This window comes from Physeter macrocephalus, chromosome 14 (assembly GCF_002837175.3).
Source record: "Physeter macrocephalus isolate SW-GA chromosome 14, ASM283717v5, whole genome shotgun sequence".
NCBI lineage: Eukaryota > Metazoa > Chordata > Mammalia > Artiodactyla > Physeteridae > Physeter > Physeter macrocephalus.
This window is the reverse complement of record NC_041227.1, coordinates 62,594,964-62,610,249: the sequence shown is the minus strand read 5'-3', so window position 1 is coordinate 62,610,249 and position 15,286 is coordinate 62,594,964. Positions and strand designations below refer to the sequence as shown.

General features: G+C 46.7%; 1 protein-coding gene across 2 annotated transcripts in view; it reads right to left on the bottom strand.

Moving 5' to 3' along the window:
* Positions 1 to 15,286, bottom strand: part of EEF2K (eukaryotic elongation factor 2 kinase) — a 62,897-nt gene that overhangs the window by 45,309 nt on the left and 2,302 nt on the right. For both annotated transcript variants that reach the window (XM_007103113.2, XM_028498339.2), the window contains exon 2: positions 3,298 to 3,610. In XM_007103113.2, the coding sequence (XP_007103175.1) occupies positions 3,298 to 3,534 (237 nt within the window). In that variant the 5' untranslated portion in view covers positions 3,535 to 3,610. The remainder of the gene's footprint in view (positions 1 to 3,297; positions 3,611 to 15,286) is intronic.

The following is a 15,286-nucleotide window of genomic DNA, read 5'->3' as shown; positions in this document are numbered from 1 at the left end:
TTTTCATCTTGTTTATGGTTTCCTTTGCTGTGCAAAAGCTTTTAAGTTTCATTAGGTCCCATTTGTTTATTTTTGTTTTTATTTCCATTTCTCTAGGAGATGGGTCAAAAAGGATCTTGCTGTGATTTATGTCATAGGGTGTTCTGCCTCTGTTTTCCTCTTAGAGTCTGATAGTTTTGGCCTTATATTTAGGTCTTTAATCCATTTTGAGTTTATTTTTGTGTGTGGTGTTAGGGAGTGTTCTAATTTCATACTTTTACATGTAGCTGTCCAGTTTTCCCAGCACCACTTATTGAAGAGGCTGTCTTTTCTCCACTGTATATCCTTCCCTCCTTTATCAAAGATAAGGTGACCATATGTGTGTGGGTTTATCTCTGGGCTTTCTATCCTGTTCCATTGATCTATATTTCTGTTAAAAGTTCCAATGTTTAAAAATATATACCATGTAGATAATCAAAGTCCCCCTTCACGCCACCCTCTCCCCCAGAGAGAATCACCATTAACTGTTGGATGCAAATTCCTTCTTTTTCTTGTTAGTAATTTTAAAATTGTTTTATAACATTATATGAGTTTTTGCTATGCAAATACTAATATATGTATATCTATGTTTTTTGATACAGGTGGGATCATATTTCACCTTGCTTTTTTACTTCACAGCACATAAAAATAAAAATAGCTAATTTTTGTTTGTCCTTATTATGGACCAGCACTATCCCAAGAGCTTTTCATGGATTTTGTTTTCTCCCCACAAAAAATATATCTTGTGTATATCTTGGCACTGTTTTGAAGTCAATTCACATAGAAACATTTTTGTTTTAATGTAAATACAGCATTCTGTTAGGACCATGGTCTATAATTAAACAGGCCCCTCTCAATGGAACTTCTGAGCTGTTTCCATTTTTTCTGTATTACAAACAATACTGCAAAGCACATCTTTGAATATGTAAATCTGAACACTTGTACAAATGTTTTGTTACTTGTTCTCAGCTGAGGGCAGTACCTCCTCATGCGAGCTTTGCAAATATACGGTGGGGAACATTTTGGGTTGTCATAATGAATAGGGGAGAATATGGCATTTAATGAGCAGGGGTCAGACATGCTGAATGTCCTACAATATAAGGGACAGTCCCACCAAATGATGAATTGTCCCCACCTGAAACTAATGTAGTAGTCTATGTTAATTATAACTCTGAGGTGTAAGTATTTTTTACTTTAATAACTACTGTCAAATGGTCCACAGTGGTTTCTGTTTTATGTAAATACCGACTATCTGTCCCTATCTGTCCTTTAGCAAGATAGCATCCAGTGAAGTGAGCTCAGCATTCATTCCTCTCCTCACTGATTCCACATAAAGCCCCTGCTGTGTGCACGGCACACTGGGGATGAATGATGAGAGGCCACAGGGTCCTGCCCTCATGAAGCTCACGTCCTAAGCCAGACTTACAGACAAACTTCCCCTTGCTGGATCACTCCATCTGTGTTTCCTTTAAAGGATTTACCATACTGAGTTTTGTGGTCGGAGGCTGTGTCCATCCCTCCCTGTCTGAGACCCTCCAGCTCCTGGACCCACTCAATGTTTGCCAAAAGGCCAAACCAGGCTCATGGCTCCTCTGAACAGGCAGCTGTTCAGGGTGGAGCCCTTCTGAGGGGTCTGCCCCACTAGGAGGCCTCCAGGATCCTCCTTCTCTGGAAGCAGCCCCCGTTCTGTGATCCCCGGTGCCCCACCATGCCATGCCCTGGCCAGAGGTGACTGGACCAGAGACAGAGGATGCCTGACTCGGGCTGGGCCAAGCAGATTAGATTTTCTCCTCTTACAGCTGGGATGGAAGAAGGTCAGATCTGTCTTTGCATGTGGCTCCGTCTGTAATGAGGGGACCCCGGGGCTGGGGGGATCCATTTTCCCACTGTGTAGACTGAGGTGCAGAGAAGAATAAAGACTAGGCAAAGAGAGTTGAGGAATGAGAAAGAGAGAGACAGTCCTGTCGCCTTCCAGCTTCCTGGATCTGTCCCCTGAGAGGCCAGACATTGTTTCTGCCCCTGGGTCTCGAGAAACACTTCTTGACTGCTAGAATAAATTTCCTTTTTTTTTTCACTTGATCTAGCATGAGTTGGTTTGTGTTTCACAAGCTCTGACCCCTCCAGCCCCCTCTGGCACCTGGATCCCCTCACATGTGGTTCACGAGGCTGCAGGGATCCGTGTTTCCGCGAGCCTTCCTGACTTACTGGAACAGACAGGAGCGCCGGGCTGCTCCCCTGTCTTTCCACGCTGCCCTCTGCGGGGCAGAGTGTGTGTTTCAGAAGCCGCCTTAGGACAGGAAAGCAGGGCAAGCCGCAACCTGACCCTTCAGGGACCCCCCAACCTCAGAGGGGACCCACAGGCCTATTTTTGGAGCTGCCTGATGGAGAGAGCTAAGCTAGAACTCTGACTTGAACGGGAAAATATACAACTGTCTGAGAACTAGAATTATTAATTTTCTAAAAACAGATTAATTCTGCAATTAGAGAAGAATGACTTCAATTTCAAATCCCAAAGTGGTAACAGGCATTTTTGTCACAGTACAAACTGATACTTACTGTTTGTGAGGATTAAATTAAATAAGGATAACGGTACTGCATTAAAAATTTTTTTTCACCACCAGTTACTATACAAAAGTCCAATAACGTTCGCCTTTCTCCCTCTTCTCTATACCAGCTTTGCCATGGTATGAACACAAATTCCTAACAAAATAAGTCCCCTCTTCCTCAATCCAGAAGAAGGATGCCCAACTCTAAGCAGTGGCTCTTATGACCACAACCAACATGAAAGACTACATTTTACATCCTTTCTCCAGACCCTCATACACACAAATGCAGGGATGAAATAAAAATACTTCACAACCGCTACGTCGGAGAACCTGGTCAACAAGAACCAATTTGGTCACTACGTGTGAGTGTGTAAACGTGTGTGTAAGTGTCCCTAAAATATCTTTACAACTGTCAGTGCTCTCTGATATTTTTCCCCCTCCCTCCTCCCTCTCCAATATTTTCTAGTCTATTCTGGGTCTTAAAAAATTGGCCAAGGTTTCCACAACCCACTAGTGGGTCCAGAGCAGCTATTTGTAAAACACTGCTCTAAAGTAATGAAACTTATATTAAAACAACCAAATCTTCCCAGCTTAACAGGCATAGCCTCAGATCCAGAATTTACGCACTGGCGAGAGTTTGGAAACAACCTCAACCAGGGACCCCAACCTCCCATCCCTACGGCAGGTGAGCTGGGCGGTGGGGGGGTGGGGGTGGAGGGAGGGACCCACTCACCTTGAAATGGAAGGAGATGGCCGGGGACCCGCTGGAGCCGTAGCGCTCGCTTTTGGCTAGGTTGCTGTCGTAGTTATTAACCTTGGAATCAACATTCTGGCGTGCCCCCAGGTCATCAGTGATGGGGCAGATGAAATAATCCTCCTCACCATCGCTGTCTGCATCTGAATCACCAGCCCGGGAGGTCGGGCCGCCATCCACGCCTTCCAGGCGGAAGATGAGGTCTTCCTCTGCCATGTTCCCGGGACGCCCGTCTTACCCAAGGGCTGGGCGGCACAGCCAGAGTTACTGGGCAAATGCAGCAGTGAGGGTCCTGCAAGGAAGCAAGAGAATGGGTGCTGGGGTCCAGGGGCTGAGAGCTTGCAGGGCACCTCACCCCGAATGCCCCTGGCACAGAAGGAGCGGGCACCCTCAGAGTGAAAACTACTGCTGCCTTTAGGGGAGACGCTGGCAGGCAGTGTCTAGGAACATTTTAAATGTACAAACCCCTCCACCGGGTAATTCCACTTTGAAGAACTCAGCGCTTGAAACAGAAAATAAATGCTTCTTAAGCCACAAGGCTGATCTTTTTAGAACATAAATTAGATCAAATCATTTCTCTGCTTGACACCCTCCAGCAGCTTCTCTTCACATTCTTAACAAAATCCAAACGCCTTTTAAGGCTACCAGGCCTGTGTTAGTCTGGCCCCTGTCCACCTCTCCTCCAGCCTTGGCAGCTCTCCAGGCCCATGGGCTTTCTTTGTGTTCCGTGAACACTGGGGGCCCATTTTCCACCTCGCGGCCTTTGTACTTGTTGTGTTGCCTGTGCCTGGAACAACCTTCCCTATCTCCCAACAGTGGGTCTTTCTCATCATTTGGATCCCAGCTCAAAAGTCACCTCTCCAGAGAAATCTTCTCTGATTTAATTCAAAGAACCCCTGTCAAACACACATCCAGTCACTCCCTAGCACATCACGCTGTTTTATTTTCTTCAAAGAGATTTTCCCAAGCCAAAATCATCTCATTTAACTTTTTTATCATCTGTAGCCCTGTTGCCTTAAGAGTGCCTGGCATAGAGCAGGCACTCAACACACGTCCCCGGAATGGATGAGTGGCCTGAAGAGCGTTCTCTGTAGCACAATCAGTAACAGTAAAAAGAGGGAAGAGCCCACAATGACCATCAATGGAGGCCTGTTATATAAACTATAGTTTTTCTACACCATGAAATACTGTGTGACTGTTACAAAGAACAAGGAAGCTCTAGATACACAAAGACATGCAAAGATAGTCAAGAAAGAGTTCAGCAACATTGTAGGATACAAAAATCAATAGTATTTCCATATACTAGCAATGAAAAAACCCAAAAATGAAATTAAGAAAACAATTTTATCTATAATAGCATCAAAAAGAATAAAAAACTTGGCTAGGGAATTCCATGGAGGTCCAGTGGTTAGGACTCCACGCTTCCATGGCAGGGGACACGGGTTCAATCCCTGATCGGAGAACTAAGATCCCACAAATCATGCAGCCAAAAATAAATAAATAAAACATCTTGGCTAACAAAAGAAGTGCTTGACTTGTACAGTGAGAAACAAAACATGTCAGAAGAAATGAAAGAAGACCGAAATACGTGTAAAGATATCCCGTGTTCATAGATCAGAAAATTTAACATAGCTAAGGTGGCAATACTCCCAAAACTGATCTACAAATTCAACCCAATCACTATCAGAATCTCAGTGGCTTCACTGAATAAATTAACAAACTGGTCCTAAAGTTCACATGGAAATTCAAGGGACCCAGAATAGCCGAAAGAATCTTGTAAAAGTTACAAGAATCACACTTCCTGAATTCAAAACTTACTACAAAGCTAAAGTAATTAAGACAGTTGATAGTGGCATGAGGATAGACACAGAACTGAGAGTCCAAAAATGAACCCTCACATTTACAGCCAAATGACTTCTGAACGGGGTACCAAGACAATTCAATGCGGGAAGAATACTCTTTTCCATACATGGTGCCAGGACAAGTGAATATACACATGCAAAAGGATGACGTTGAACACCTTCCTACATTATATACAAAGATTAACTCAAAATGGGGACTTCCCTGGAGGTATGGTGGTTAAGAATCCATGCTTCCACTGCAGGGGTCATGGGTCTGATCCCTGGTTGGGGAACTAAGATCTCCAAGCTGCGCAGTGTGGCCAAAAAAATTAACTCAAAATGGATCAAAGGTTTAAATATAAAACTCTAACACTCTCAGAAGAAAATATAAGAGAAAATCTTTGTGACACTGAATTAGGCAAAGCCTTAGATAGGACACCAAAAACACAAGCAACAAAAGAAGAGATACACTGGACATCATAAAAATTAAAAACTTTTGTGCTCCAAAGGACACCACCATGAGAGTGGAGAGACAGCTCACAGAATGGGAGAAAATTTTTGCAAATCATGTCTGATAAGGGACTATGTAAAGAACTCATACTACTTAACAATAAAAAGACAAACAACCCCAATAAAAAATGGGCAAAGGGGGACTTCCCTGGCAGTCCAGTGGTTAAGACTCCAGGCTTCCACTGCAGGGGCACGGGTTTGATCCCTGGTCAGGGATCTAACACCCCACATGCCATGCAGCACAGCCAAAAAAAAAAAGGCAAAGGATTTGAACAGACATTTCTCTAAAGAAGATACACATGGCCAGTAAACACATGAAAAGATACTCAACAACATTAGCCATTAGGGAAATACAAATCAAAGCCACACCCACTAGGATAGATAGAATTTTAAAAGTGGAAAATGACAAGTGTTGGTGAGGATGGGGAGAAATTGGAAACCCTCATACACTATTAATGGAAATGTAAAATGGTGCAGTCACTTTGGAAAACAGCCTGGCAGTTTCTCAAAAAGTTAAACACAGAATTACTATATGATCCAGCAACTATACTCTTAGGTATATACCCAAACATGTCCACAACAAAAACTTGTGACATATGGTTCACAGTAGTATTACACGCAATAGCCAAAAGGGGAAACAATCCAAACATCCATTAACTGATGAATGGATAAGCAAAATGTGGTCTATATATACAACGGAATGCTCTTCAGCCACAAAAAGGAATGAAGTACTGATGCTAAGTGAAAGAAGACAGTTCAAAAAAGACCATATATTGAACGATTCCATTTATATGAAAAGTCCAGAGAAGGCAAATCTATAAGAAAGTACGTGAGTGGTTGCCTAGGGATGGGGGAGGGGAGAGTTGGGGTGAAATGGGGAACGATCACTAAAGGGTTTCTTCTGAATGGATGAAAATGTTCTAAAACCGATTGTGTTGGTTGCATGACTCTGTCAGTACATTAAAAAACCACTGACTATATTAAATCCACTTTAAATAAGTGGATTGGTAGATTTGCGAATATACTTCAATAATCTAATGTTTAAAAAAAGAAAAGACATGGGACTTCCTTGGTGGCACAGTGGTTAAGAATCCACCTGACAATGCAAGGGACACGGGTTCGATCACTGGTCTGGGAAGATCCCACCTGTGGCGGAGCAACTAAGCCCACGTGCCACAACTACCGAGCCTGTGCTCTAGAGCCCGCAAGCCACAACTACTGAGCCCGCCTGCCACAACTACTGAAGCCCGCACACCTAGAGCCCGTGCTCCGCAACAAGAGAAGGCACCACAATGAGAAGCCCGTGCACCACAATGAAGAGAAGCCCCGGCTCGCTGCAACTAGAGAAAGCCCGCGTGCAGCAACAGAGACCCAACGCAGTCAAAAATAAAATAAATAAATGGTTTTTTAAACGATTAAAAATAATAATAAAAAAAAGAAAAGACAAGAAAAACCGTTACATTTAAAAAGCAAGTTGCACAAGAGCAGTTACATTATGGTGATCCTATGTGTGCTAAAAGAAAAGGTACGTCCCTGAAAGGCCCGCAAGAGCGCTACGAGCACTGGCATGCACAGTGGGACAGGGAGCTGGGGGGTGTAGGGAAGTTTTTAACATTCTGTACACTTCTATGCTGTTTTACGTTTTTACAAAGCTGGTTGCTTTCAATATAAAAAAATTAAAAAGTGAAAAAACTTAAAAATTTTTTAGGGCTTCCCTGGTGGCGCAGTGGTTGAGAGTCCGCCTGCCGATGCAGGGGACGCGGGTTCGTGCCCCGGTCCGCGGAGATCCCACATGCCGCGGAGCGGCTGGGCCCGTGAGCCATGGCTGCTGAGCCTGCGCGTCCAGAGTCTGTGCCCCGCAACGGGAGAGGCCACACCAGTGAGAGGCAGGCGTACCGCAAAAAAAAAAAAAAAAAAAATTTTTTTAAATCAACTAATTCCAATGATTCTTAACAGCTGTTTCCATCAGGAGGCAGTTTGCTAGACCTGAGGCTTCAGCACTTTCTCGGCAGTCATCAAAGCAAGAAATATATTTATATCCTAACCCAGTACCCACCTACAAAATGTAAGTTAAAATTTCAGCAAACTGTACTTAGCCTTACTTTGTACAATGCCCTCTGCTATTTTCGATTCTACTTGTTTTTCTTCCTTTTTTACTCTTTATCTTTAATGCACCACACACACTGACTACTCAACTCAGTTTGAAAATCGCTGCTCTGGGTGTCAACCGCCGAGTTTGCTTCTGACCCTCTGGGCAAGACAGTCACCGCCTGGATCCGATGCCAAAGCCACCTGATCCTGCTTGTTACCAAAATCGGCCCCGGGCCCTGTGCCCACTTCTCCCCACCCTCAGCTGCTCCCAGCCCCAATGCATACTCTGCCCTGGTCAGCCCTTGGCCAGAGTCCCTGCTGACCAAGCGACACGGTTGCCTGGAGCTGCCAGCAGCCCAGCCAGGTTACTGGCCTCTGGGGCTGCGCTGGTGCCAGGGGAGGTGCCGGAGCCTCAGCTATGGCCCTCCAGGCAGTGTTGCCCAGCAGTTAAGAGCCCGGGCTCAGGAGCCAGGCTGCCAAAGGGTGCAAATCCTAGCTGTGCACTAGTGACCTTGACTAAATTAGTTCATCTCGCCAACCTCCCCATTTGTGAGGGGAGCTGAGCAGGAAAGTGGCCTGAGGCTCCACAGGAGTTCACAGGGGAATTAGGACCAGAACCCCAGCCCTTGGCCACGTCCCACCACAGACCTGACATTTTCCTCGGCCCTGGGAAACAAAATGAGCTGCAGACAAGCAGCTGTGACCCTAGTTGGCACAGTGCCTTGTACTCGGCAGGCACTTGATACGTATTCCAGAACTGAGTGAGGGGGATCTGTTTCATGGCTTTTCAGTTGTCATACATTTGCTTTGAAAAGGCAGCTGTGGCAACGCCTGCTAACTGTCCCCCGACAGCTATTCTCTCCTTATTAATAACAGAACCACTGCTTTTTAGCTAAGCATGCAACCACTCATAATAAGGTCTACATTTCCCAGATTACTTTGCAATTAGGCGTGACCATGTGAGCAAGTTCTGGCCAAGGGGATAAGAGCAGAAGGGTTGTATGCAACTTTAGGAAGGTTTATTTTTGGTTTTTTTTTTTTTTTTTTTTTTTTTTTGCGGTACGCGGGCCTCTCACTGTTGTGGCCTCTCTCCCGTTGCAGAGCACAGGCTCTGGACGCGCAGGATCAGCGGCCATGGCTCACGGGCCCAGCCGCTCCACGGCACGTGGGATCCTACCAGACCGGGGCGCGAACCCGGTTCCCCTGCATCGGCAGGCGGACGCGCAACCACTGCGCCACCAGGGAAGCCCTGTGTGTCTGGTAGTTGATTTACAATGTTGTGTTATTTTCTGCTCTACAGCAAAGTGATTCAGTTATACATATACATACATTCTTTTTCATATTCTTTTCCATATAGCTTATCACAGGATATTGAATATAGTTCCCTGTGCTCTACAGTAGGACCTTGTTGTTTATCTAGGGAATGGTTTTTAAAAAGAGGGAGTGTTCCCTTCTGCTCTCTCTCCTTCCTGCTGGCTGGAATGCAGGTGTGATGGCTGGAGCTCAAGCAGCTAAATTTATTCATGAAAAGGAAGCCATGTGCCAAGGATGGAAGAGCCATGAAACAAAGAGAGCCTGGGGCAGCATAATCTTATATCATGGGGCACCATAATTATCCTGGACTCACAATCTTCAGAGTTTGCTATCTAAACTTACATAATAGACTATAATTTTGTTTTTTTCCTACTACTTGCTAATTCTATCTGGTCCAGTGACCCTTCTCTCCCATGTCATAAAAAGTCACATCATATCTCTTATGACAAGTTGATGCCTGGGCACATCAGCCTGGGAAAACTGTGGTCTCAATCCAGAGTCCTAACTTGGTAGCTGCTTCCACATCTGCCCATGAAGACTGGACACCTGGAGGATGATGGATTCCCCTAGACAGGCAAGGAGCCCTCACTGGCCCATAACCCATGATGCCTGTTCCAACACCAGCCTCTTAGGAATCTCCATCTAACCTGGGCTTTGCTCAGCCCACAAAGGGCCTCTCTGTGAGCAGAGAGACTGAGACCAGGAGCAGAACCCCAGTTCCCAAGACATCAGGATTCTCTAGAAGCTTTCCTCTGCCCTCACTCAGGCATCCACATCTTCCCCTCCCAGTCCCTGACACATCCTGGGAAAATATTTCTATGGAGAGGCAGCTGAGCAGAGTTCTGAGTCAGACCCAAGTTCAAGCCCCAACTCTGCCACTTACTAGGTGTGTGACTTTACCTCTTGGCCTCGGGTTCCTCATTATAACCTGGGATGCAGAGTTGTACCCACCCCACTAACTTGACAGTGCTAGCACAGAACAAGCACTAATACTATAATTATCATCATCATTTTTAGTGCCATCAATAAAGGGGGCTGAATCCTGGGTCCCAGCCAAGACCTGGACGCCTGGTTAGCAGCCAAGCCAAGCTTCTTCAGGGGTCCTTAGGGAACAGGCTATCTTTGGCTCTGGCCACTGAACCACTGCTCTCACTGCGTCTTGCTGTAAAGGGCTTCTCTGGCAGCCACTGGGGCAGGAAATGATGATTGCAGTGCCTAGGTCAAGGCCTGTGGGCCAAGCCACAGTGACCACCGGCCCTCCTTGGGGCTCCCCTCACCCCCAGGAGCTGCCTTCCTGATGTAGAAATGATCTGGAATCTCCCACCCACCACTCCTGGGAGCCAGCACCCCAGAGGCAACACGGGCTGTGCTGAGCCACCAGTACACACACTAGTATATGGCCAGCACGGCAGACCTCAATGGTCCTCAACTGCAACCACAATGGACCGGGTGACTTATGGACCACCTCGTGTCACGCACCTGTTTATGTCTGGGGATCTGCTTCTCCCCCACTCCCCAGTCACGGGGTTGGGGATCCACCCCCAGGTACCGGGGTGTGTCACATGACCCCACTAAACCAATCACGGCACTGGGTACCTGGCCATAGTGATTGGCTCAGAGATGGGCATGTGACTCAAGTCAAACCACTATGGCCTAATCTCAGGTAAGCCTGGGGCTTTAGCTTGAGCAACTGGAAGAGAAGGTCAGTCCTTTCCTGCAGGATGTTAATCTGAGACAGGGGCTGAGGCCACCAGAGAACAAAGCTGACTTTCGGTGAAGAGAAGAACAAGAGATGAAGAGAAAAATGAACAGTGATGACATCATTTGAGATTCTGGATCCAAACATGCCTGGGACTCATAGATACAGAAACCAAAGTAGTGGGGACAGGGATAAAGGGAGGGGCAAGTTAAGATATATGAGCTACTATGTATAAAATAAATAAGCAACAAGGATATATTTATAGAACAGGGAATTACAGCCATTATCTTGTAATAACTTTTAATAGAGTATAATCTGTAAAAACACTGAGTCACTATGCTGTACACCTGAACCTACTATAATATTGTAAATCAACTATACATCAATTAAAAAAAAAAGTTGGTGAAAATAAAAGAAACAAAAACCAAAGCTCGGTGTAGTGCCCGAGATACGGTGTTCTGCGGTCACAGGGCCCAGTTTGAATCCTGGCTCCCCGACTAGGAGCCTGAAACAACAGACTCCATGTGGCAGGCTGGGACTTCTTGAGTCTTTACCTGCACAGTGCCCAGCACTGAGCAGGGCTCATAAAGTGCTAATCAAATACCTTTCCAGGCTGAGTTTCATTAATTTGCTGCCGGTGGAGAGGGTAACAAAGTGCGACATCAAGAGTTACTAAGTCAAGCCTCCAGCTAAGAGTTCAGGTCAGTGACTTGGTAACATATATACCCCCAGGACGTGGTGGGTGCTCATGAATAAACATTTATTAAAACTATTTCAAGAAATAATACAGTTCATGTCAGAGAAAAAGAACTGATTTACAGATGTCCCCACCCACGACCAAGTTCTCCCTTCCCTGCCCCTGCACCCTAAGGACATTCTTTCTGGAATGCCTCTCCCACCTGCTGCCAAACCCCTCTGTTCCCTTCAAAATCCAGCTCAAATTTTTACCCCCTCCGGAAAGCCTTCTCTGGGTGGTTTCCTGTCTGTAAAACAGGGGACAGCTAACCCCTGGAGTTGTTAGTGAGATCAGGCCCATGGTGCCTGACAGAACTGTCCTCAAAAGCACCAGCTGCTATTATGCTCTGACCATACCCCCACTCCCCAATTCCTAAGTCACTTCCCTCCTCCCAGGCCCTCCATAAGCATTTCCATCATACCCAGAGACCCAACAGTCTATGTCGTGGGCAGAATAATGCCCTTCCATAGCTGCCCACATCGTAATTCCCAAAGCCTGTGAATATGTTCCCTTATGTGGCAAAAGTGACTTTGCAGGTGTGATTAAGGACCTTGAAATGGGACAGTATCCTGGATTATCCAGTGAGTCCTTATAAAAAGGAGGCAGGAGGGTCAGAGGAAGAGATGTGACAACGGAAGCAGGGGTCGTAGAGAAATTCTGAAGATGCTATGCAGCTGGCCTTGAAGACGGAGGAAGGGGCCACAAGTCTAGGAATGCAGATGGCCTACAGAAACTGGAAAGGCATGGCAACAGATTTTCCCTACAGCCTTCAGAAAGAACATGGCCCTGCTGACACCTTGGCTTTTGAACTTCTCATCTCCAGAACCGTAAGAAAAGAAATTTGTGTTGTTTTAAGCCACTAAGTCTGTGGTAATTTGTTACAGTGGCAATAGGAAACAAATATAGTCTAGAACAGTGGGGTAATTTTGCCCCCTCAGGGGACACTTGGCAATGTCTGGAGACACCTTTCGTTGTCACATGCAACCGGCATCTAGTGGGTGGAGGCCAGGATGCTGCCAAACATCCTACAATGCACAGCACAGCACCCCACAACAAATAACTGTCCAGCCAAACTGTCAGTAGTGCTGAGGCTGAGAAACCCTGTTCTAGAATGACTCTGGTGGATTCCAAGGAGACTTCCCCCAATCCACCCTCCCTCATCTCCTCTTTAAAAACACATCTCCACGCATACCAGAGACAGAGAAATTAGCTTACTCGCTGATGAGAACAGCAACCTGCAGCTGGACCCAGAGAGACAAGTCAACATTCACTCTGCTAAAGCTCATCGTTGCAATTCACTGTCCTTCATTCATATAAAACTGTTAAGGTGCAAAGGCTACTTTACTGTTTCAAAAATCAGAAAAATACATTTTAGAATACAAAGCACAATAATATAATTACAGCTTCAATTAACAAAATGCACAAGAGGGCTTGAATTTTAAGTTTTAATCGTTTGCACCCTTCTCATGTTCCCAGGATACTCTGTCCTCCTGGTGGGTCAGATCAGAGAGACAGTGTGTCTCACTTCTCAGGGCAACTCTGTGTTTACACAGCCTCTCGGTGGCCAGACCACGTGAGTGTCTGGAACAAAAGGGGCCGTGTCTTAGTCCTTCTAGCTACCAGCCCAGAGCACAATGCCTGGCACACACTAGGTTCCCTGTAAATGCAGGCTGCATGAATGGGGAGAGTAACTGAACAAAAGTGGGCAATTTCTGCGGGTATAATGAGCATTGTGGGCATGGAGGAATGGAGGGACTATCGGGTTAGAATTACAAGGCATCTGGGGGTTATTTAGCCCAGAGACGCAGCTGAGATCCCAAGTGGGAAAGCCTGGGTCATGGGGAGGCCCTCAAGAAGCAGTCAAGACCAAGAACGGGCCCAACAAGTCTTTTGGGATGAACAGATCTGTGTTCAAGTTCCAGCTCTGCCACTAGCTGAGTGACGTTGGGCAAATTACCTAACCTCTCTGAACCTCAGCTTCCTCATCTATAAAATTCACTCATCCACCAAAGTGGGGCAGACTGAGTAAGGCGAAGAAGAGGTGAGAGAACTGGTCTGTGGCACAGAAGCCAGCTGTCCACTACGGATTTGTTCTCCCCTGCCCAAATCCTTTTGCATCTAGGTGGGGCCATGCGACTACATTTGAGCCAATGGGATGTGGACAGAAGTAACCTGCACTGCTTTCAGGCCCTCCCATCCCCAAGGTCCATTTTCCATGACCTGGTCAGCCTCCCCTCCACTGCAATGCCGCCCTGAGACATGTAGCCCAGAACAGATTCATAGCATTTCAGCACCACTTATAAAGCTCTTGCTCCATCACTCCTCTCAGCTCCTTGGAGGACAAGCGTTGCCCCCTCCCTTGGCTCGCCCACACTGTGCCATCTGCTTGGCACATGCTCTAGCCTGCTCTCCCTACCTGTCCCCTGGCCAACTCTGCTCATCCCTCAGGTCTCAGGTTAGATAGATGTCACCTCCTCCAGGAAGCCTCCCCTGAACCCCAGGAGGTACACACCATTGGCTCCATCCTACAGATGAGGAAACTGAGGAACAGAGAAGTTAAGTGACTTGCCCCAAATCACATGGCTAGAAGGTGGGGGAGGTGGGTCTGAAGCCAGTGCAGGTCTATCCAGGGCTTCACTCAGCCATCACTTGCTAAACCACTTTTAAAGTGTGATCCTGGGACCACTGGCTGCAGGAGCAGCCTCACCTGAAAACTTGTCACATGTGCAAATTCTGGGGCCCCACTCCAGTCCTGCTAAAGAAAACTCTGGGGGTGGGCCCAGCAAGCCATGTTTACACAAGCCCTCCAGGTGGTACCAATGTTCACTAAAGTTCAAGAACCACTGGTGGAGAGAAGGTTCTGCAGCTGAGCCTCCTGCCCTTCGGCCACTCCCTGTGGGGTCCTTGCCAGGTCTAGAAAGCATCACAGCTGGAGAACGGAACAATGGCCACCCTCTGACTTTCCAGCCCTCTGAAATGCTTCTCTGGGTGTTCCACAGCCCTGGGACTTTGGGGACCCAGAGAATGTCATCTTCTACTTCATCATCAGCCTGTTAGTGACTCACTCCTTCCTTCGTTTGAAGCCTTCTTCTTGTGCCCATCAGCCTTGCCTGCAAGAGTTTAATCCAAGCTACTTTTATCCTGTGGTGGTCACTATAACCACTTTCTTCTAGAACATTCTCAGTTCACGGGGGTTAAGTCTGCAGCTTCTCGGTCAGCAAAACTGATCTCGCCAACACAAAAATGTTTATTTTTTCATCAGTCCAGCCAGCCACTATTACTTTGAATGCAGTCCCAATCATCAACTTTTCCTGTGTTAGCTTTAGGAACAGGACCAGAAAGAGTAAATCCTAGAGAATGAGCTTGAACAAATCCAAGTTTCTGCTGGTGACCCTCAGCTTTCTTCCACACTGCTCTCAGTGTCCTGGCAACTGGATGCCAATCCTGCCAAAGACTGGACAAGACTTCTTTGGGGAATCTGACCAGTGTGAGAAAAAAGGCCTAAAGATACCCTTCCGCTGTGGAACAGCCCAGTTAGATCACCCTGAGGGGAAGGCCACAGCCAGCAAGCCTCTCTCAGACCCAAAGACCTTCCAAAGAGCTTCCTGGAGCCCCATACTCTTCAGTGGACAGCCACAGACCACCAGAGAGGGGGAAAGGAGAGGCTCTGCTCCCCAGTCATTCAGAGGACCAGGCTCCTTCCAGCTTGTGGCTCTGCCCTTCTCCAGGCCCTCAGAGTCCTCTCAACTCTGCTGGTAAATGAGGAAAGTGGGGAGG